The following is a 22,211-nucleotide window of genomic DNA, read 5'->3' on the forward strand; positions in this document are numbered from 1 at the left end:
TCACGGCTCAGTGCGCCGGGCGGCTTCCTAGGAGACCTGGAGGCCGCCATTTTGCCGTACGGAGAGGCGGCGCGGCATGGGGAGAGGCGCCGTGTGGGCAGCGGAGCTGGGGCTAGGCGAAGGCGGCGTGACGCCGCGTAAGGGCGCTGTTTGTTCCGCACGACGCCGGCGGGAGCGGCCCCTGACACGTACGCCCGGGAAAGCTCCGGTGTACGGGTGCGAGCATCGTGTTGTAGTGAGCCGGCCGAGCCCTGCCCCTCGTCCCCCGGGAGGGTAGACCTCCCCTGCCCGGTCCCTCTCGGAGACGTCTTTGACGGCTCGGCTGCCGCAGACCGAGCGGCTCGTCGGGAGGCGGACGCCCTGCAGCGCCGAGGAGGCAAGCGAGTGGCGCCGGGAGCGATCCCCCATATCCCACTCATCCCCCTCCCCTTCCCCACGCGCCTTACAGCATCGGCGCTGTACGGCAGCGCCTCAGCCAAAATGGCGGCGGCCGTGTGGCGGCTGCCATCTTGGTTGACGGTAGTGCCGTACAGAAACCCCTTCCCCAAAGGCGGAGGGGCGGCCGGGGTGACCTGAATCCGCCATCTTGCTGTACGGCAGGCGGCGGCCCGGGCCGGCGGGCGGGGGCCGGGGCGGGCCCGGCCGGCGGCGGCCGGAGATGGTGATCTGCTGCGCCGCCGCCAACTGCTCCAACCGGCAGGGGAAGGCGCACCGGGGCGCCGTCTCCTTCCACAGGTAAGGGCGGCCGCCCGGCCCGCTTCAGCCCCGACGCGCCCGGCCCTCCGCAGGTGCCGTGCCAGCTTCTCCTTCACTTCTCGGCTTCGCTCCGGCCCGGCGGCCGGGCTCGGGGCGGCTGTGTGCCCTCGCGGTGCTTCTGCCGCCGTGCCTGCCCGGCCCTCCCGACACCTCCGGGCCCCGAGCGGCAGCGGCCGCCCTTTGTTTCCTGCAGCGCCGGGGACCGGTTTTGGGCTCCTTAACGGCTCTTGGCAGCTGCGAGCTCCCCTTGCTGCCGCAGGGCCTGGGCCCAGGCTCACACCAAGGCCTCTCTGTCCCCACAGCGGCTGCCCGCACCAGGGGCCTCGCTGGGGATGCTGCCGCTGGTGAGTCCCTAAGGGAAGGTCTTTATCTCAGGCAAGTGGTGCGACTCTGTCAGGAAAAGGCACCTCATTCAACTGCTCTGGGTCTTTTTTATCGGTCCAGGTGTTTTTACGTTATTAAATGGACCCGGCATAAACATGAACGGGGTTACTGAGGCAGCGAGTGGACAGTGTGCTGCCCGAGCTGGAGCATTTGAGTGTTCAATCGCATCCTCGTTCCTTGTGGACAGGCTGTTGTATTTGTCGTAGGGCAGATGGGACAGCTGAGTAATGGGTCAGTTGCTGATGAAAAGGAAAACAACACTTGTTCTGTGCTGTTTGTGGAGCTGTTAATGGAGGGAAACCAATATCGTGTGTTTCGGCCTGACGTGAACTAAAGAGCGTAACCTGTTAACGTACAGCTTTCACAAAAACTTCCTAAACCTAAGAGTACCAACCCTTCTGATTTCTAAAATGCAGTTTATTTTTACACGGGTTTTGTCTGCTTGGATTTTTTTAGATTCCCTCTGAAGGATTCGAAGCGTCTGATTCAGTGGCTGAAAGCTGTTCAAAGGGACAACTGGACTCCCACTAAATACTCATTTCTCTGCAGCGAGCATTTCACCAAAGACAGCTTTTCTAAGCGGCTGGAAGACCAGCACCGGTTGCTGAAGCCCACTGCTGTTCCTACAATCTTCCAGCTTGCGGAGAAAAAGCACGACAACCTGGATTATGTCAGGAGCAGAAGAAAAATAGCGAGCCAGGTGCCGCTGCAGGATGGAGAAAACCCAAGGGAAGGAGGCTGTGAGGTAGTGCAAAGGACCTCATCTTCTGGCAAGGACTTCATGGTGATGCAAGGGACAAAGGAGATGGAGGAGGCATCGCTGCAAGCGAAATGCGAATCGATGTCTGAGGAGGAAGAGAACCTCCACAGCCAGCTGGACAGCCCTCGGAGAAGGACGTTAGGTGATAATTTGATTGCAAAGCCTGGCCCTCAGAAAAAGCCTGAGAGATCTTCTGCGGAGGACTGCCGGAAAGCCACTTGGACGGGGAGCTGGGTAGCAGACAGAAGTGGTGTGTCGGTCGACGACTTCACCCCTCCCGCCTCTGGTGCTTGCAAGTTCATCGGCTCCCTTCATTCATACAGCTTTTCCTCTAAGCATGCCAGAGAGAGGCCGTCTTTCCCTAAAGAGCAGCTAGAAAGGAAAAGGCCAAAGAGAGACGTGGAACCAAGCTGCAGCAGCCATCTGATGGGGCACAATAAGGCTATAGTGGAAGGCTCCCCTACTTCATCCCTCACCGCCACCCCTCAGAAACCTTTGCAGGGTTTGTCGGCATCCCCAGCAGACCTCACCCCTCAGCCTGCTGCTGAGGCTGTGGTGGGGCGGAAGGGTGACACAGATGCCAACCCCATGTCAATCAATGAGGTTATCATGTCAGCCTCGGGAGCTTGCAAACTCATCGACTCCCTCCACTCGTACTGTTTCTCCTCCAGGCAGAGCAAAAGTCAGGTGTGCTGCTTGCGGGAGCAGGTAGAAAAGAAGAACGGAGAGTTGAGACTTTTGAGGCAGAGGGTCAGTCGCTCTGACAGTCAAGTCAGGAAGCTGAAGGAGAAGCTAGATGAGCTGAAGAGGATCAGTTTCCCTTACTTGAACAGCCTGCTATCCCAGGACTGTGGTCAGTATGCCCAGTGGCTTTGTGTTGAGGCATCATTTTCTTAGCAATAAGAGGCTGTTTAAGTTAGAGGTTGTAAAGACATGATGGGCAGAAGGTAGGAGAAAGGTACATTTTTGGAAGGAGTAATAGCAGCTTGTGTTCGGCCAACAGATACTGGTGAAAGAATTAGGGTTTTGGGCAGATGAGCTGTCTCTTACATCCCAAAAGTTTCTGAGGGCGATTTCTTGTTTGGAGTGGTATTTTGGGTCATGATGTTGCAGACAACTCCTGTGATGACTTTTTCCTTCCTGGGTTTTAACTTGTTTGTGACTCAATAGCACCTGTTGGGATTTGCCTTCCTTTGGAGTATGTCTGTGGATTTTTGTGGTGTGTAAATGAGCTGTCTTGGGCAGCAGTTATCTGAGAAAGCTGCTGGAGCCTTTTCCAGTGATGTAAGAAGTGCTTCTGATCTTAGATTTCATATGCTGTGCTCAGTGCTTGGGAGATAGGAAATCTTGGTGAGGTGGTAGGTATCAAATATGACAGGGGTGTGATAACACAATAAGGTCACTTTTTCTGACTGAATGTCTATGTTTGGTTTGATCATTTCCTTCTTCGGAAGGCAGAAGCCATCAGGAAACGGATAATAAAGTGGGAAGAGATGGTGAATCTCTAAAAATGAAAACCAAGAGACACCTGAAAATGTTGGGGAACTCGGTGAGGGTTAAAGTCCTGTAAAAAGGTTGTTACGGAGAGGTCAAGTCAGGCCATAACCCTTTTTCTTGCAAAAAAAAGTGCTGTAATATACAGCTGAGGAAACTTCTGTACAATGACTCTAGTTGCAAGATACAATTTTGGGGAAGAGTTTAGGACCATGTGATGATGTGTTGATGCTTGTGTGGCTGCTGGGAAGATGTTGGGTTGCCTTCTGAAGGGGGCATGAGTCTGGCTTTCTTGGAAAAGTTGTCACCCATGGATGATTAGCTATTCCCTGATGGTAATGCTCATTCTTTTCTTTAGGAGAAGAAACCTCATGGCTTCTTCTAAACAAAGAAAAGAACTAAATACAGTTTTAGTATTCCATAATTGTCATTCTCATATACACACACACACACACACATTCATATGAAAAAGGGTGTCTAGCTTTGTTGGAATACCTTCAGTGAAACACTCATTGCAAAAATAGTGTCCTGAAGGATGTTCTTCTTTATTCTAGAAAGCATTATGATTTTTCTTCTCTTTCGTGAGATGGAGGTTTTTATACATATGTCTTAGAGAACATGAGAATTACGTATTAAGAATATCTTCTAAAGAACATAAGAATGACATATCAGTTTTCTAAGGGAAAATTATATTTCTTAAAGTGAATCGATCAACTCATTACCTGATAATGTCCTGTCAGCGATGGGCAGTTCTTATGGAACACTTTGGCTGGTGACCTTTTTAAATGGTTTGTTGGTGGTGGCTCACTTCTTGCTTTTTTATTCTTTTAAGCTTAATCTGGGTGCTCTTCTGCGTTGCAATGCTTTTTGTGTGCTCATAGTAAGAGTTTATGGCAGTCAAAATCATAGAATAGTTAGGGTTGGAAAGGACCTTAAGATCATCTAGTTCAAACCCCGCTCGCATGGGTAAGGACACCTGAATAAGTGTAGCTGACTGCTGCTGGGCAGAGTCTTGTTTATGCCTAGACACTAAGTTTTGCTCAAATACAAAGCTGAATTGAAGAAAGGCTTTTTGGTATTCATGCAAATACAGTCAACTGGCATACTAGGTTAATAATAATTATAGTCTTTGGTAGCTCCATTTCAGTTGTCCTTAATCATCTGATGTGTAGTTGAGGTGATGCTATTAGCTGTGAACCTGAGCCTGCGTATTTTTTTCTTCTATGCAAAGGTGCCTTGGGGATGGGGAATGTAAGTGCAGTAACTGGAGTGGCTGTGCAGGTTGTTACGTGTTTGCATCCCAGCTCTATGCACTGTGGAACCTCTCTTTGCTGATATTCAACCTCTTCCACAAAATCCTGAGCAGAAAAGTGAGCTTGAGCCTGCACCCATTAAGCAGATCTTCATTTTGGTACTAGTTCTCAGCTGGTGTTTTCCTCCAGTGAGACAAGTTAATTTCTGCTGGCTGTACCCAAACTACAGACGGCTGGAAAGAGCAGCTTTCAGTAGAAGTACTGTATGTGCAGTCCCTGCCAGCCACACTTGAGGATTGGTGACTCAGTCTGGGTGAGTTTGGCTCGCAGTGTGTTCTGTCACAATGGGTATTTTCCAACCTAAATGATCCTATGAAGCACCCAAGCATTGTTGCCCAACATGTCTTAACAGGGAATAGTCTGACAGGTTTTAGAAGTCCTGGGTAATTTTGTCCACAGCTGCTACAGTGATCTTTTCCATCTAAACTTTGAATTTGCTCACTTGTTTGGTAGGAAAATGTTTCCTGCTGTTTTGTGAGCCACTTCTGAGGTCCATGGATGACAGGTTGAGGAATACTTCCAGCAGAGGAGTGCAGTTAGGCACAGTGTACCAGACAGAACAAGGTTAGATGTGTCTTCTGGAGAACAATAGGATGCACTGGGAGAAATGAGGGAGAGCCAGGGAGCAAATATGGATCCAGTGTCCTGAGGTAGGGGAGACTGCTCTAACAGCCCTGTCCCACGATACACAAGTACTAACTGACCATCTTGTTCTGCTTGGAAGTTTTTGTAGCTCTGCTGTGTCATACTCCCCCAGTGCTAGCAGATACAGAAGATCAGAGATGCTCCTTCCACAAGATCACCTTGTCTTAATGTGTTCAAGTTTGGGCATTTTGTAAAACTACATCTCCCAGCAGGCACTGGGATAACTTGTTCTACCTAATCATGAGATCACTTCCCTCATAGCCATCTTAGGAACCCTGCGCAAAGCACTTGCTGGTGGGCAAAGGTGGTTAGAAAGCTAGACTAAGCAATAGGAAAATAACCCTGTGAACTATGGCTGGCAGTGGAACGAACACAGGTATGATTCAACGGGATTGAAGTGTCTGTATTTATCAGAGGTAAAGCTGTTAGAATTCGGCTGTTTGAGCATATGTGGACTTTAGCACTGTGTGTCTGCTTTCGTGAAGGTCATATTAAAGGCAGGAGAGTTTGCAAAATTAGCCCATGTGAAAAATGGTTAGAATTTTGCTAGGAATGTGTAGGAAATCATATTTTCTTCCAGCTTAGATTTATCTTTAAATATTTGTAGAAAGCCAGCATAGAAATTGGGTTATTTCTGCTTTTTACATATGAATGAATCATAGCTGAACTTTGGGGACAAGCAGAAAGACTTGGAACATTAAATGACTGGTGGTGTGCCAAGATGGATTTCTCATGCCTGGTCTGTGGGGCCTGAGGTGGTGTTTCCCATCAAGGTGGCAATAGGTTTTCATTTGTGTTGCAGAAAATAACCAGCGAAATCCTGTTCCTCAGTGGCACTGAGAAGTGGGGTTGTACAAGGATGCAAGATGCTTTACTTTCATTTGTCTGAGCAGGACTTGAACAGCAGTGTGTCCCTGTCCAGTTACAATGGATTGCAGAGATGTGCTGTCAGAAAGATTGCTTCTACCAGGGCAGGCACTGCTAACCTGGCAGCTGGGTAGTAACTTGGAGCTTGATTTTGGAAGAAAAGTGATTTTGTTCTGAGATGGTTGGTGCTGCTTGTGACTTCTTTTTTCTGCCTTCTCTGGGATAGGAACAGCTGAGGTTCCACCATCCAGTGGTGGCTTTCACCGTCGTAAGCATATAGCACTTCACCACCAGGTTCTGTACCTGGGCAATGGTACCTTGCTACAGTGCAGCAGCCCAGATGGTTTTACCTCTGCGTTGCCAGTTGCTCTGCTTCCATTGCTACAACCACCCCCACAGGACATTTGCCACAATCCGTGAGTCAGTATAGAGATAAAGTACTGGCTGTTCTTGTTAAGCACTGTCCAAGGCCAGCTGGATGGCTTTCACGTAGGCAAACTGACTTGACCCACCTTCTCCTTCAGCAGTTTCTGCAACTTGTCGTGGGGGACTTCTTCCATCTCCAGTGCTTTCCCACAATACAGCAGGACCCATCAGTAAACAAGGAATATTGCTTCTCACTTTCTGGTAGTTTGTTGTACAGTAGGGCCTCCTCTGCATGTGTCACCTCCTCCTCTGATTTTGGTAGTGGCCACTATAGTCTACTGTTAGTCTCCACTCTCCATTGAACTTTCCCACTGGCCATATGGGGCTATTAAATGGTGAGTGGGTTCTGCTGATCACTCCTTGGCTCTCCAGTCAATGGATCAGCTTATGGATGGGAATCAGCGAGTCCCGGTTGGTGTGATATTGCTGCTGGTGCACTGTTGTGGTCGCGATTGGCACTTGTTGTTCTTTGACCTTCAGCAGCCCCACAACAGAAGGATCCTCTGCGAGACCAGGCAAGGTGGACAGCTGCTTAATTTGCTCAATCTTCAAGACAGCAATACCAAAAGCCCATCAGTACCCTTTTGGGCCCCTTAAATACCTGTTCCTGGGACAGTCTATTCCAAGAATGCATGGAGCCTGGGGATCAGTCACAGTGGGGTGCTTTTTTGCTCCTTCCCAGTCAGGCTGATTTCAGCCTCCAGTACAATCACCTCTTGGGATCCTTCTGTCACACCAGAAATACAGACGGGTTCTACTCCTTGACAGCTTGATGTCATCAGGTTACGCTGTGCACCAGTGTCTACTAGAGCCGTATACTCCTGTGGGACTGACGTGTCAGGCCATCTGATCCACACATTCTAGTAAACCTGATTGTCTCTATTGCATTCCACTTGCCTGGATAGCATATAACATCTTCCTTGAAGTCTTGCCTTCTTGGCTGACAGGAGTCAGCTGACAGGCTGAGTCCCTCTCTCAATTGCCTTGTCAATTCTCTCTTCCCTAGCAAGTGTTCCCAGCTGCTTGGCTTCCCTACTAGTTCAGCTCCGTTATCGCAGCATTGGAGTAGCCACCTGGCTATTCCAGCTCACCTAAGTATCGCAGCTCACCTGGCTGATGCTGAAATCTTTCTGCATATCCTGTAGCTCTCTTGGGGACAGGGATCCAGAGGTTATCGCTTGTTCTGCCTGTTGCTCCTGTTCTTGTGATGGCCTTGCTTCCATTCTCCTTTAGTAACTGTGATGATTTTCATATCCATTTCTTCTCGGACCAGGCCCCAGCATGTTGCAGTGATTTGTGTCTCTGGAATTGCACGATGACAGCATACTCTTTCCAAATATTGTACTAGTTTTTCTGGATTCTACACTTGCTCAGGGGTGAACTCCTGAAGCAGTGGAGCTGTCCACTGCCCTAGGTCCTTGTCCATACTATCCCCCACACCCTGTCACTCATAACTCTCCAGCCCTGGGGAAGATCTCTGAGTGGTATTCTTAAATAGTTGTTACCTGAAGTTAGGAACCTTAAACAGGACCCAAACTATGTTCAGCAACATGCAGGTTCCCAGCAAAAGGCCCAGGCTGGTTTTAAGGGTATTCAAAGGCTGTTCAAAATCTTTAAAATTCTCTAAAGCTGTTGTAGTCAGACTAGAGAAGAATAAAGACATCTGGAGGAAGGAGGAAAGGAAAGAAGGAATAAAGCTGTCTCCCACATAGGTTGGCTCTCCAAGGAGAAAAAGTAAAAGGTCTAATTATTAATAGTTCCCAGCAGATGACTTCCAAAGTACAGAGCTGATGACCATGCCAGGTACACATTCCAGATTAGTTTCATGTCCAGTGTTTCTATTGTATCATAACTGGCTTATCACAGAGATTAGAAACAGAGGCAATAACACATTAGTGCTTGGTCATGAAATTACTTACTAAGACGGGCAAGAAGGTGAAAATTTGTAAATATAATCACATTCCCAGTTTTTAGAGAAGAGATGGAGCTAGTGCATGTCACTGCTAGGAGTGCTGTACTGGTTTACCGTGGGGAACATCAGCAGAGTGCATAAATGGGTGCAACACTCAGGCCAGCAGGGCACAAAGCCACCTTTTGTGCTTAAATATAGCAAAGGTGCACTGAACAGTGCTGTTCCTTAATTGCCAGAACCTTAATGATGATTTAAATCCAGTAAGTGACACTGCAGAAAGGACTGCAGGAGGCTGCCCAGCTGTGGCTTTAGACCCAGTACTTTGAAGACTGAGAAGAGGCTGTGTGAATTTGGTTTTTTGCTTGGGGGTTGTTTTTGTTTGAGTTGCTTTGTTTTGGGTTTTTTTGGTTTTTTTTGCTTAAGATTCCTGCAGCTTAGAGGAAAGCGTGGAATGGTTTGGGTAGGAAAGGACCTTAAAGCTCATCCAGTTCCCATCCTCCTGCCACAGGCAGGGACACCTTCCACTAGACCAGGTTGCTCCAAGCCCCGTCCAACCTGGCCTTGAACACTGCCAGGGATGGGGCAACCACAGCTTCTCAGGGCACCCTGTGCCAGGGCCTCAGCACCCTCACGGGGAAGGATTTCTTCCTAAATCTAATCTAAATCTCCCCTCTGTCAGCTCAGAGCCATCCCCCCTTGTCCTGCCACCACATGTCCTTGTCAGTAGTCCCCCCGTATTTCTTGTAGCCCCTTTAGGCACTGGAAGCTGCTCTAAGATCTCTCTGGAACCTTCTCCAGGCTGAGCAAGCCCCGCTCTCTCAGCCTGCCTCCATAGCAGAGGTGCGCCAGCCCTTGAAGCATCTTCGTGGCCTCCTCTGGACTACTCGGGCAGCTCCATGTCCCCTCTTGTAGTGGGAGCCCCAGATCTGGACACAGGACTGCAGGAGGAGCCTCATGAGAACAGAATAGGGAGGGAGAATGCCATAGCCTTGTTACCAACCAGCTGGCTACTCATTCCACAGTTTTGCTGATAAAGCTGTGTAGGAATTTGTACCAGTGTGGATAAAAATCCACCAGAGATCTTATTTGAGAGCCATGCTGGCTAAAGCCTGTGCAGACATGGCCCGAGAGGGTTGTCCAGACAGCTTTGTCTGGTTTGTCTCATGGCAGGAAGAGTGCCCTGTCTCCTGCTGCAAAGTGTGGGAGCTGGTCACAGTCCGAGTTTGTTAGTGACTAGAGCAGGGAGGGACTTGACTTCTAACCCCTCTGTGAATGAGAAAGATGAGGAAACAGTTCATCTGTGAGTTCAGAGGGATGAAGTAGGGTCAGATGGTGAAACAGAGCTGATTGTTGGGCATGGCAGTTTTTGGCAGGAGTGGCTTCCTGAACGAAAGAGATGTAGGTGATCAGGTCACTTGTGTACCTTATGCGGTTTTTGTCTCGCAGGCTGTTGGAACTTGTGTTGTGGCTGATTTCAGTTGGATTTCATAGAGAAATGGAGGTCTGAATATGCTAGGTCCAGATTTAGTATTAGATTATAAAGGAATTCTCTGCATGTGGATACAAGATAACCAGCATTAAGAGCACCCCATCTGAGTCTGAAGCTTGAAACATACAGAAAATATCTCTTGCACTGAAAATTCTCGGGTGTGGTTTGTATTCTTGCTATTGTAGCACTCTCTTTAAGCCATAGTAGCAAGTTGTTTGTAAAAGTGATGTGCCAGGAGTTTAGGTCTTTAAAAAAGGGAAGTACATGCTCCTTCGTCAGTAAAATTCCTCTTGACAGTGACTGCATCTATAAACCTGTTGCTTGAAACAAAGCAGCTCTGCAAAGATATATTCTTCTTTAAACTCTGCTTCTTATTGCTTCAGTAGTCTTGTGTTTACCTACCCAAGCCATGACATAAGAAACAAATACCTTTTCAAATCACTTCTTTCCTAATGGACTCAACTAGCCTCTCTCCTGTCTGCCTCCCCACTCTTGCTTTCCCATTCTCAGCTCAGCCCTCTGGAACAGGAGGCTGCCAGGGGGAAAACGTGATTTAGTCTGTGAGTCAGAGACCAATACTGAAGGTAAGAAGAGCACTGCATAGGATGTGATCAGGATGTGTCTTCTCTTCCGCACTTCATTGAGTCTCTGGTCCTTTTTCCCACCAGTGTTTGTTACTCTTAGCATTTCCAGGTGACTTAAGATCTAAAAATCTCATGTTGGCTTCACTGCTATCAGGTAATAATGGTTGCTTGGCCATGTTGTTTGCCCACATGCCATAGACTTCAGGATATACAGTTACACTTTACCTTTCAGCTGTCTAGAAGTCCAGCTTTTTAGAAGTGAGACGAGGCTGCCCCTCTAGCCAGGCTGCACAGCAGGGCAATGGGGTCAAGCTGTGGGTGCTGGAAACAATCAGTTGACTTCTCTTGGTTTATAACCAGGTATAAAGAGTGGAAATAGCTAAAGCTGTTTCCTTCACCTGTCATTTTTGACGCTTTCTCCTGTAATGCTGGAAGGTTGGTAAGCAGAAGAAAATTAAGTGCCGTATTACAAACACTCTGGTAGCAGAAAGCATCCTGCTTGTAGGATTTATTGCCACCTCCTGACCCAGGAGAGGGCAGCAGCAGCCCAGGGTGCAGTGTCTTCTGGCTTTTCCAGAGCTTTGCTCTTCCCTTCCACAGTGGGAGTGTGAGCCTGAAAAAAACTTGGGAAGAAACGCAGTGTGTGCAGTAGCAAGTGAAAGGCAAATACCAGTTGGATGGGGTAGTGGTACTCTACTTACTTGCAAAACTACGTGCTCTCAACATGACAGTAGAAAGGGAAGTTGGTTCTTAACAAGCGGTGTAGGAGTATGGGGTATTATGTAGCAATAATTTTTGGGCTTTTGTTATCAGTCATCACTGTGTTGAGGCCTTTGCTACACCAGAACATAATGTTCTGTTGCTTTGATTGCTCACAGTACAGGTGGAAGGTAAGTACATCAAAATACTGTCCTGTACATTAGCACTGCTGTGTGGATTATAGGCACCCCTTCTGCACACCTCTGCGCTGGTGGTGAACACACAGGCTGTCAGGACAGCCTTTGCAAAGGCTGACTGATGCCATAGATTTTTATCATTGATTTCATAGGGAGCTGTCATGTTTTCTCATGTTGCTTCAGTTGCAAAATACTTCAGGGTAAAGAAGATTAATTGGTTGCATCCTGCTGACATGCCAGCTGCTTTCCGAAACCTGCTGTCTGTGGGAGGATGAATAACAAAAGTGTCTCTCTTATCTGGGAGACCTTCCCGCTTGCCCTGTCTTTGGCATTTGAGGTGCATACTGTTCCTCCTCACTCAAACTTTTTAGCTCGACATTTGGGAGTGAGCACAGTGAAACTCAGACTGAGCAAGCAAATTTTTACCCACAGTATCACCTCTTGAGGTGAATTTGTGCCTTTTAGACCAGCTGGGCGGGTAGCTTGTTCTCATATTAAATGATATTACTAGGTGTGAAAACAACGCCCTTCAACTCCCCTCTTCTAAAGTGATTTGTTGAAGAAGTTTTAACGTTGTGAAACAGACCTTGGTTGCTTTTAATAAAAGCAATGACAAAGGGAAGTAGCTTTCTCTTCTATTTATGCTTTAACTTGCAAGTTCCATAGTCTTTTTAAAACATTTCACTTAACCTTAGTTCGGAGCCTAAGGAGAACAAATCCTGAATGATCCCTGTGTCTCTGTACAAGTGCAGGTCATTGTTAACCTCTTCAGAAAAACTGCAGCCAAACTTTGATCTTAAATATGTTTGCAGCCTTTTTTTCCTCTGAGGACTTATTTCCTTAGCCTCTGAAACAAACAGGAGCAGTACGTACTTGGTGCTTGGGAAGAATCAGGCCAGAGCATTAGAGATTTAATTATCCTTTAGTGATTTATTTTATGTTGAGATTTCAGTTGTCTTCCTTGTGTATAGATGGGAGGGGGCTTTCCTTCAGATCAAGCTAACAGAGAGGAGGCAGAAATGGGCCACCTGAAAAAGTGCTCTATGTAAGGCCAAGAGCAGGTTTGAAAACACACCTATTTTCTGTGACTGTTCCCCATCTCCCTTTGCACCTTGAAGCTGACACTGCCCTAGAGAAAAGTGTTGCTGCTGCATTGGACCATTCCTGAGGTGTTTTGTGCTCACCTCCGCCCAGCTGTATGCAGCTCTCGGCAACCTGCAGAGCACAGATCCCTCAATTTCTTTCTTCATTCTTTCTTCTCCTTCCCTCAGAGACTCCGCAGCTGAATCCTGTGATGGAACCTCTGTCCTGGATGCTGGGTACATGGCTCTCAGACCCACCAGGAGATGGCACCTTCCCTACAATGAAGCCCTTCCAGTACCTTGAAGAAGTGCACATCTCTCATGTGGGGCAGCCCATGCTCAACTTCTCGTAAGTCATGGGGTCTTGTCTCTGTTGGCAGCAGCTTTTGGACTGGAGCAGGCATGGCTCCAGAGAGATTTGCTGGTTATGTTTCTCTTCTGGTGGCAAAGTAAACAGATTTTCACTTACCAAATGAGATGATGTAATAATACATAACTGTATGGTCTGACTTCTGTTTTCCTTTAAAACCTGTGATTAATTGGCATGCTATTACAACATGCCCAGAGCTGCACACCTGCAGTCACTGAAAAATCACTCACCCGAGAGTACAAGTGCACTTCCACAGAGGCTTTCAGAAGTGAGTTCACACCTGTGAACTTGTGCAGGACACGTGGACAGGATGAGGGCTATGAGCATGGTGCAACGTACAGTTCTTGAGTTACATAGTGAGAAGTATACCTCAGGGTGCTGCGACTGTGACCATAACTTAGAATAGTGAGAGTAACTTAAGGTACCGGGACTGGCCCCAGCATGGGCATGGCTATTGTTTATGCAAATTCCATACCTGCCTTTTGAAAGAACAGTGATTCTTCCACTTCAACGTGATGTGCACTGGGTGCATATGTTAGCCAAAAGATGTATGGTCTTCATGGCCAGAAAAAAAACTCATTGTTTTTGCTGGCAGCAGCTGTCTAATTAGAAATGGGTCTTTGGGTAATAACATGACAACTGCTGTCGTTGTGTTTTGTGAAACTCCCACTTAGAGATAAAATAAATGAAGGAGCTGTTGCATGGCTGTCAAGTTTGTCCATTTTATGGTCCTCAGTCTTGACCACTGTGAAAATTGAAAAGAAATAGTGTTTGACAGACTCCATGGGATAGGAGGCAGATAGCTTAACATCTTTGGTTGCAAGTAATTGTTCTAAATAAAAAGAAATCTAGAGGAAGTGAAGTGACATGTTAGCTAAATGTTCAGGGCTGCTCCAATACTTATTTGAGAGGGTAAGTTAGAAAGTTTATTGCTTTGAAAACCAGAGAAAGGAACAATTACACAATGCCAGTGCTGTGTTGAAAGATGCTTTGTGTTTCTGGTGTGTACTGTTCACTGGAGCAGAGCTCAGTATGTGACATTTTTAATCCAGCTTCCAAAAGAAGCAAAGCTCTGACAGTCATGCTCTGTCTGCATCTCCCTCTCCAATTTCTGAACATTTGCTGATTTAAGTCAATTTTTTTTTTTACTGTTGTAAGACAGTCCATATGTCTCCTGAATACTTCAGGCACTGTAAGGAGACTGATTTTTGTTCTTCCTGTGATGCTAGATAATCCCACAATGAGGCACGACTCCATAGGGTTTGTGGCTTCAGTAGCTGCAGAGCACAGGGGCTGAGGTGCTAGGACAGTCCCTTAGCGCAGATGCATCCCTGCACCACTGGCAGAAGTCATTCCTGGTTCTTCCTGTAACATACAGTTTAAAAGGAGGAGACCTCCTTTATATACAGACAAAACCAAACAGGAGGAGCAAGAAGTAGCTGTGAGGCACCTACACTACTCAACTGCATGCCTTAGCTGAGCTTCTACTTCCTGATCTCCAGGAAACCCACAGGTTTCTTGTACCAAGTGTAGGGGTACCATGTGCTGTGCCTGTGCTGCTGGTGGTCTAGGAAATGTTGACTCAACGTGATTCATTATATTTTACTTCACAAAGGAGATACTTGCTTTGGGCTTTTCAGCTCTCAGAGCTGCTTTAATAAATAAATGCTCCAGCTTCTGACATGCCAGCACCTGGACAAGCTCCTTGGTCAAGCTCTTCTTGCACACTTGCCACCATGGGACTGGCAGCTGACAGTACAATCTACAGTCCCAGGATGGGTCACAGTGCCCAAGGTGACTTGTGTTGGCCATTTCCAGTAGGCACATCCCAGTTGCACAGCAGAGGCATGTGTGGAAACTGCTGTCACATGAGGGAGTTCTTGTGCAGATTTAGCAGCTCTGAGGTTACCTCCGTCTCCTTTCCTACAGAAGGATGCAGAGTGGGAAACTGTGAAAAGTGGTATGAAAAGAAAGAGATTAGTCTAGAAACACCAACAGGATCGTCTGCTACATTATATAGATACCTAGCTTGCTGTTGTGTTCAAGCTGCTGTTTAATTTGGTTACCTGTGTAGACTCAGGAGTGGTGTAGCACTAATGTAATATATGAACATTGTATGATATATATAAAATCATCCACATTGCATGTGACTAAATGGCTAAACATGCAACTGTAAAGCCTCATGAAGGACAAATAAGAATCTGAGATAATTTTTTTTTCTTTTTGAAGGGGGTGATGAGAGAAATAAGTCTGCTCTGTTACTGCCTGCAGCAAGTAATACACAAAAAAACCCCAAGCAACTTGCCAGGTTTAAAAGCTAAATAAAGATGATATTGTAATTCCAGATATTTATTTGAGAAAAGGAAGTATTTGAGACAGAGTATGGCTTCAGCATCTGTGAAATGTCTGACTTCCTGAGGGACTTTCTCAGCTAGCTCTTAAAGACCCAGGAGCTGTGAAAAATCTGAAGCTTGAACTTAAATAACTCCAGCCACTGAGGAATAGCTGTGCCTGTAAAGGAACCATATTTTTATATGTTAACATTTTCCAAGCATGAAGCATTGTCAGTCATTTACTCTTCAGATAATCCTGGAGGCAATCATGTGGGTAAATACAATACCATTGCTTCTGAGATGAAATTAGGCCAAACGCTATTTTCAGTGCAACAAACAGCAGCTTTTGTATTCCGGTTTCCCCTCAGGTTCAATGCCTTCCATCCAGACACCAGGAAGCCCATGCACCGAGAATGTGGATTCATTCGCCTCAAACCCGACACGAATAAGGTGGCCTTCATCAGTGCTCAGAACACAGGTACACACCTAATAACCACACTGGGGGGAAGAATAGGTCCTTGCCCTGTCATCACTTGTCCAGAAAATTACTGCATCTCTCCCAGTTTCATTTTTAATCTTTTTCATTGTTTTTCAAGCTGAACCCACAGTGAAAACAAATTAATAAATGAGCTTGTGTCAAAAGCACTTTGTTCCTAGGGCTGGCCGTGTGGCTTTGTCTAGACACTGTAGCTTTCGAGCTTTCTGTGGCAGGAAGGGCCAAGGCAAGGACAGGCAAACTGAAATACCATGCATGCAGGAGACTTGAGAAGTATCCTTTTATCAAATTATATGTTGGTATTTGCAGACATAGCTTTGTAAATCAACAGAACATCTGCCTCTAACAAGAATTGCAGACTAAGCCTTAATGATGACAGGTGACAAGTGGCCCGTGACGTTCCTGATGCCTGCATAGCATCCTAGTCTTATTTTTGTGGGGGGGCAGGGGAATGCATACAGATAAGATGCTTCATTGCCGCTGCTTCTGTGACTTGGCCACAGTGGACCCTGTGGTAGGTATAGAAGTGCATGCTTTGGTGTGTGTCCTTCTTTTATCGTGTCATATTTGGCCAGCTGCTCGTACAAAGTAGGGAGAGATTGAAGATCCCACTTAGACTGTTGTTACCAATGTCAACACTTGCCATACTGGATTGTACAGTGCAGGGTCGAGACTGTGACCCTGGCAGGGTGAGGCTGTGGTGGTTTTAAACCCCCTTTGCAGCCTCTCCATTCAGGACTATTTGGTATGACCAGTATGGCAGCTTCCCTGTTGGACACCCTGCTTAGACTGTGGCACTGCCAAGAGCCTCTGCAGCACTGTAGCAGGGAAGCTTCTTTCCTATTGTTCCCTAAACAGTCTTTGAGAGTGATCTCGGTACAGTCTTCTTGGTTCCTAAACCAGGAGAATCTCCCACCATGTGGATGTAGTAGTGCCTTGGTACTTTTTACATGCCTTACAGGTACTGAATAAGATCTATGTCTAAATTACTGTAAGTGAAACAGTGTTAAAACCCAGTTGACATTTAAATTTGCGTCTAGAACTCTGGAGCAGGTTCTGAAGGGAAAGCTGCCAGTTGCAATGCAATATTTTTCACATATGTTATGAGTAAGTCTGTCTGACTAGGTTTTTCTAAGCAGCGTTACATGTCTGAGGTTGCATGGATTTGCAGTTGTCAGTATGTGTCAGTATGCGGTCAAAACTGTTCTTCAGGGAGAGTGGTGGTCTGTTGCATAGCCTAATAACTGTGACATTGTTGAGTAAACTTTGTAACCTAGTAGTGTATATGACCTTGTTTTCACTAGGTCTGGTGGAGGTGGAGGAAGGGGAGGTGAATGGACAAGAGCTGTCTATAGCATCTCACTCTATAGCCAGGATCTCCTTTGCCAAGAAGCCCCATGTAGAACAGGTGAGTGTACATGTGGTGAAAAATTCACCTAATACTGCTAGCCCTGGAAAGTGTTTAGTTGAGAGGGCAGGTCGATGAGCATGCTTTGATTACAGATTGCCATCAGGAGTTCTTGGTGGTATTGCAAGGCATCCTGGCTTATCCTTTCTGTTACAGCCTTCAGAAGATGTTTCATACATTACAAGACACAGAGGGATCATTAAGAACTGATGTGCTGAATCAGACCAGCCAGCCCAGAATCCTGCCTCCAGAAGTGGCCAGTAGCAGCTCCTTAGGAAAGAGAATAGTAAAATCGTGTCTAAATACCCTTGTACGGTAGTGGTGTTACTTCTTAATGCTGGTCTTCTGGATTAATTACAGTATCAGGGTGCACATGTAGGTATGTCCAGTATTTGGCCTCATCAGGGTATTTTAGGAATGCCTGCCTTTCACTGGAGCTTGTGTGCCTGTACTGAGCATATCCTTCCATCTGTGGTGCGTTAACAGCAAACACAAGGATGGCAAAGGGAAGGTGGAAAGCACTGGTGAGAAATCTATCCTGTGGAAGCTGTTTGCTTGATTTTATTCTTCATTTTCCTACTCCTTTTTTTAGATTACCAGAAAATTCAGGCTCAATTCCGATGGGAAACTCGAACAAACTGTCTCAATGGCAACCACTACGCAGCCCATGACTCAGCACCTCCACATTACCTACAAAAAGGTGACACCCTGATGCCAGGAGGGCCACGTCTCCCTGCAAGGGTGAGGAGCGGAGTGTCGTGCACCGGGAGCACTGGCAGCTTGGGAGCACAGCATGGCACATCCCGGAGCTGCCTGCGCTCACCCTGGGGATGCGGAGCTGCCTGTCCTGTTGAGAGTGTTACTCAGATGTTTCTGTAATGGTATATTAAAAAATAATAATAAAAAAGCTTTTATTTTTATAGCTGTGTCTTCGGGCATGATTGCACAGTGGTCTGTGTGTCCCTCCTCTGCTCTGGCAATGGTTGTGGAGGGGCTTTTTGATTCCTGTTCATTAGGCATTGGGGTGCAATTCCAACCTCTGGGACCTTTCTCATGAACCTGAATAAAGCTGCAGAAGCAGCAGGATCAGGAATGGATTCATACTGCAGTGACAGAACCTGAGAACTCCAGCTCCTGCCTGATGAAATTTGGCTTAAATATTCAGAGTGAGCACCTGTGACTTACTGTGAGACAGAGAACTGTTGTAGGACCCAATCCTGATGATGCTGTCCAGCTGACTTGAAAGGACTTGGGGCAGTCCTGGAGCACAGAGCCAGGCTTCACCTAACTTCAGGAAGAATGTGCTGCCGTCAGAAACTGGATGATCCTGTAAGGTCCCTTCCAACCTGACATGGTACCAATATTCTTGAATGTGGCTCAAGAACTGGTAGAGAGGGAAGAATGTCAATTGCAACAGGAGGAGAGGGGCCATTACTTGTTTCTTCTATGCTGCTTTGCTCATCCCTGTTGAGGATGCACCCCCCGGAAGGTGCACTCTGGAGCTGTGGCTGTATTGCAGGGTGGCATCAGCTCATGTCCCCACAAGAGCTGTCTTGTGCTGGGCATCAGCCTGTGCCAGGGCTGGGGAGGGATTGAGAGGCTGAATCTGTAATGGATCCTCACCAGGTGATTGGTGTTCAAGGCTTTGATCTGCTGCTTCTTGATTGTATTCCAGCCCCTTGATGGAAGTTCTCAAGTGTAACTGAGCCCCAGTAATCTATCCTGGCCATATATAGTGGATGGCAGTGGAGTGAAGGAAAACAAATGTGGTTGAATATTGGTAATAGATGGCCATCAGGCAAGAGGCACTGCTGCAGGAAAAGCCCTTGCAATGGGAGGAGACATCTTTTCTGGCAATTCATTGGAGAAACAGGACCCAACAATGCCTTTGGGGTACTGGGGGTAAGATGCAAGAGAGAGCCCCTAACCCTGGCAGACCAGAGCATGTGTTCTCCCTTGCCAAGTCATTTGAATGCTTTTTCACCAAGGATGGAGACATTTTCCTTGCTCTGCAGCAAGGTTCCTCATCCAGCACCCACAGCAGCAGCAGCCACACCAGGACAGCACCATGGTGGCTTCTGGGAGGATGGAGTTGAGCCCCAGCAGGAACAGGGACTCCCAAAGAGCCAGGGGCACTGCTGGGAGAGACCCGGAGCAAGGGAGTGATCCAGCGTGGCTCCGTGGTGCTGGCAGGTTTGGCAGCGTAAAGCATTCCCAAACATCGATTGGCTTGAATTTGACCTCTATTATGGGTTGTGTGTGTTTGAGCACAGTCCCTGGAGAGCAGTGGAGTCCTTCATACTCTTACCTTGCTCTTCCTGCTGTCGCAAATAGATGTTAACTTGCCAGGATTCACTTTCAGCCTTGCTGGGTGTCGTGGTTTAAACCCAACCGTGCAGCTAGTTCTCTCACTGCCCCCCCTTCTTTCCCTCCCTCTACTCCTGGAGGGACGGAGAGGAGAATCGAAAAGAATGCAACTCCCATGGGTTGAGATAAGAACAGTTTAGTAACTAAGGTATAACACAAATCACTGCTGCTACCACCAATAATGATAAGGGAAATAACAAGAGGAAAGAGTGTAACACCTCAACACCAGCCGACCAATAACTCACCCCACTCTCCCCCAGCCGAGCACCAGCTGATACCTCGTCCAACCCTGCAGTCCCCAGCCTTTCCGGGTAACTCCCAGTTACCTCCCTGGGCATGACGTGCTGTGGTATGGAATACCTCTTTGGCTAGTTTGGGTCAGGTGTCCTGTCTCTGCTTCCTCCTGGCTTTCCCTCCTCCCTGGCAGAGCGTGAGGCTCAGAAAGTCCTTGGTCAGACTAAAACATTCGTGTTATCAGCGCTGTTCCCAGGCCAAAAGTCAAAACACAGTGCTGCTCCAGCTACTAAGAAGGAGAAAAATGACTGCTCCTGCTGAACCCAGGACACTGGGCTTTTAGGAGGAGCAGCAGGAACTGCCCCAGTGTTCTGGCTCCACCCAGGTCCCACTGGGCCACGGTGGTTTTGGCGTATGCAAAAGTGAAATAAAAGCCATGGTCTCCAGAGAGCTAGCCAGCTGAGAGAGGATGAATGCTCACATTAATGTGTAATTAATGTGCAGTTACGGCTTTAGTTCTTTTGGCAGTGCAGAGTTAATTACAACTGAACTGTAAAGCACTGCACATGGATTTTATTTACTGCCTTATTAGTGGCGTCTGTTCTCCTAGGGAAGTGTCTCAGCTGTTTGCTCTTGTTCAAGGAAACCAGAATCATTGAATCATGGAATGGTTTGGGTTGGAAGGGACCTTAAAGCTCACCCAGTTCCAACCCCCTGCCACGGGCAGGGACACCTTCCACTAGACCAGGTTGCTCCAAGGCCTGTCCAACCCGGCCTTGAGCACCGCCAGGGATGGGGCAGCCACAGCTTCTCTGGGCAACCTGTGCCAGGGCCTCAGCACCCTCACAGGGAAGGATTTCTTCCTAGTGTCTAAACTAAATCTCCCCTCTGTCAGCCCAAAGCCATTCCCCCTTGTCCTGTCACTGCAGGCCCTTGTAAAGAGTCCCTCTTCATATTTCTTGTCAGCCCCTTTAGGCACTGGAAGCTGCTCTAAGGTCTCCCTGGAGCCTTCTCTTCTCCAGGCTGAACAAGCCCAGCTCTCCCAGCCTGTCTCCATAGCAGAGGTGCTCCAGCCCTCAGAGCATCTTTGTGGCCTCCTCTGGACTCACTCGAGCAGCTCCACATCCCCCTTGTGTTAGGGTCCCCAGAGCTGGATGCAGGACTACAGAACTCATTGCACAGAGGGTCCCTGCTAACTCATATGCCTTGGCTGGAAAGCAACGTAAAGGACATGATCACACCACTGACTTTTCCTTTGGACCCTATTTATTTGTTGAATGCATTGCCCCAGTACCTGACCCTGTCGCAAACTGAAAAAGAGAACCTGAGATGGGGAGGTGGGATGCACAAGCTGGAAGTCATTTGATGCCTGTGTGTGACAGTGGGGGTCCTCACCCAGGGCTTGTGTTACACAAAGTCCTGCCTGGCCCATGCTGACAGAGGTGAGAGACTGGATTCAAAGCATACAATTATAAGGGTAAGTATTTATTCATGGAAGTGCCCCAGCCAAACTGGGGCACCCAAATGGGGCTTTAAACAGGGTTTTTATATCCTTCAAGCATTCAGGTACAGCACAATTAATCTCTAACAGCCACACTACCAATTACTAATCACAGTAAAACCTGGCAAAGCCATTCTGTTTCTGCAGCATTCTTGCTGCTTGTCTATTTGATCAGGAGTCCCTGGAGTCAGTCTTGTTCTGATTACCTGGTCTAGTGTAAGGTGTCCCTGCCCCTGGCAGGGGGTTGGAACTGGGTGAGCTTTAAAGTCTGTTCCAACACAAACTGTTCTGTGACTCTATGATTACTCAGTTACTGATCTGTGACACTGGTGATGCCAGTAGGGTTTCAAGGATGTGTCAGAGCAGCTGGAATCCTGGTGTTACCATCATTGTCGTTATGCTTTATGCTATGCTTTATGTTATGCTTTATGGAGAAACAGTCTGTGCTTATCATGGTCTGCTCAAAGCTTCCTAGAAGCAAAGTCCTTTCCAGGGCCAGGCTATCCTTTCGTTTATTTTACTTAAGCGTGAACAATACCAAAATTCTCCAGTAAAATTCCACTACCTCATCACATCATAGTGTATAACTAATACATTTATATATATATTAGTTTATATATATATATATATCACAGAATCACACCTTCCACTGTACCAGGCTGTATACTTTCCCACTATAGCCTGATCAGAATTGACAGTTAAGGAAGGGATTTCTCATCACACTTGCCAAGCCCGTGACGCACCCAAACCTCCATCAGAGCTGCTGCTCCTGTTCAACAGCACCGGAGTGCTGGAGCCCCTTCATCCCCGGAGCACCCCCGAAGGTGGAATCTGCCCCAGGGGCTCGGTTGCAGGCATCTGCCCCATGTGGGGCTGGTGGCAGTGGGGTGCTGC

General features: G+C 47.4%; 1 protein-coding gene across 4 annotated transcripts; it reads left to right on the forward strand.

The window, feature by feature from the left end:
* The first annotated feature begins 45 nt into the window (after window positions 1–45).
* Window positions 46–18,014, forward strand: THAP4 (THAP domain containing 4). 4 transcript variants are annotated; one of them, XM_065673777.1, is made up of 6 exons: window positions 46–216; window positions 1,597–2,753; window positions 12,798–12,957; window positions 15,680–15,789; window positions 17,112–17,215; window positions 17,372–17,896. In XM_065673777.1, the coding sequence occupies exons 1-6, from the start codon at window positions 77–79 to the stop codon at window positions 17,423–17,425; spliced, it is 1,725 nt and encodes a 574-aa protein (XP_065529849.1). In that variant the 5' UTR covers window positions 46–76; the 3' UTR covers window positions 17,426–17,896. The 4 variants fall into 4 exon arrangements, with proteins under 4 accessions (XP_065529849.1, XP_065529847.1, XP_065529848.1 ...); XM_065673775.1 differs by having other exon boundaries at window positions 50–216; window positions 17,808–18,014; XM_065673776.1 differs by lacking the exon at window positions 46–216 and adding an exon at window positions 566–735 and having other exon boundaries at window positions 17,808–18,014.
* The last annotated feature ends 4,197 nt before the right edge of the window (window positions 18,015–22,211 follow it).

Source organism: Lathamus discolor, chromosome 3 (genome assembly GCF_037157495.1).
Source record: "Lathamus discolor isolate bLatDis1 chromosome 3, bLatDis1.hap1, whole genome shotgun sequence".
In the NCBI taxonomy this organism is placed as follows: Eukaryota; Metazoa; Chordata; class Aves; order Psittaciformes; family Psittacidae; genus Lathamus; species Lathamus discolor.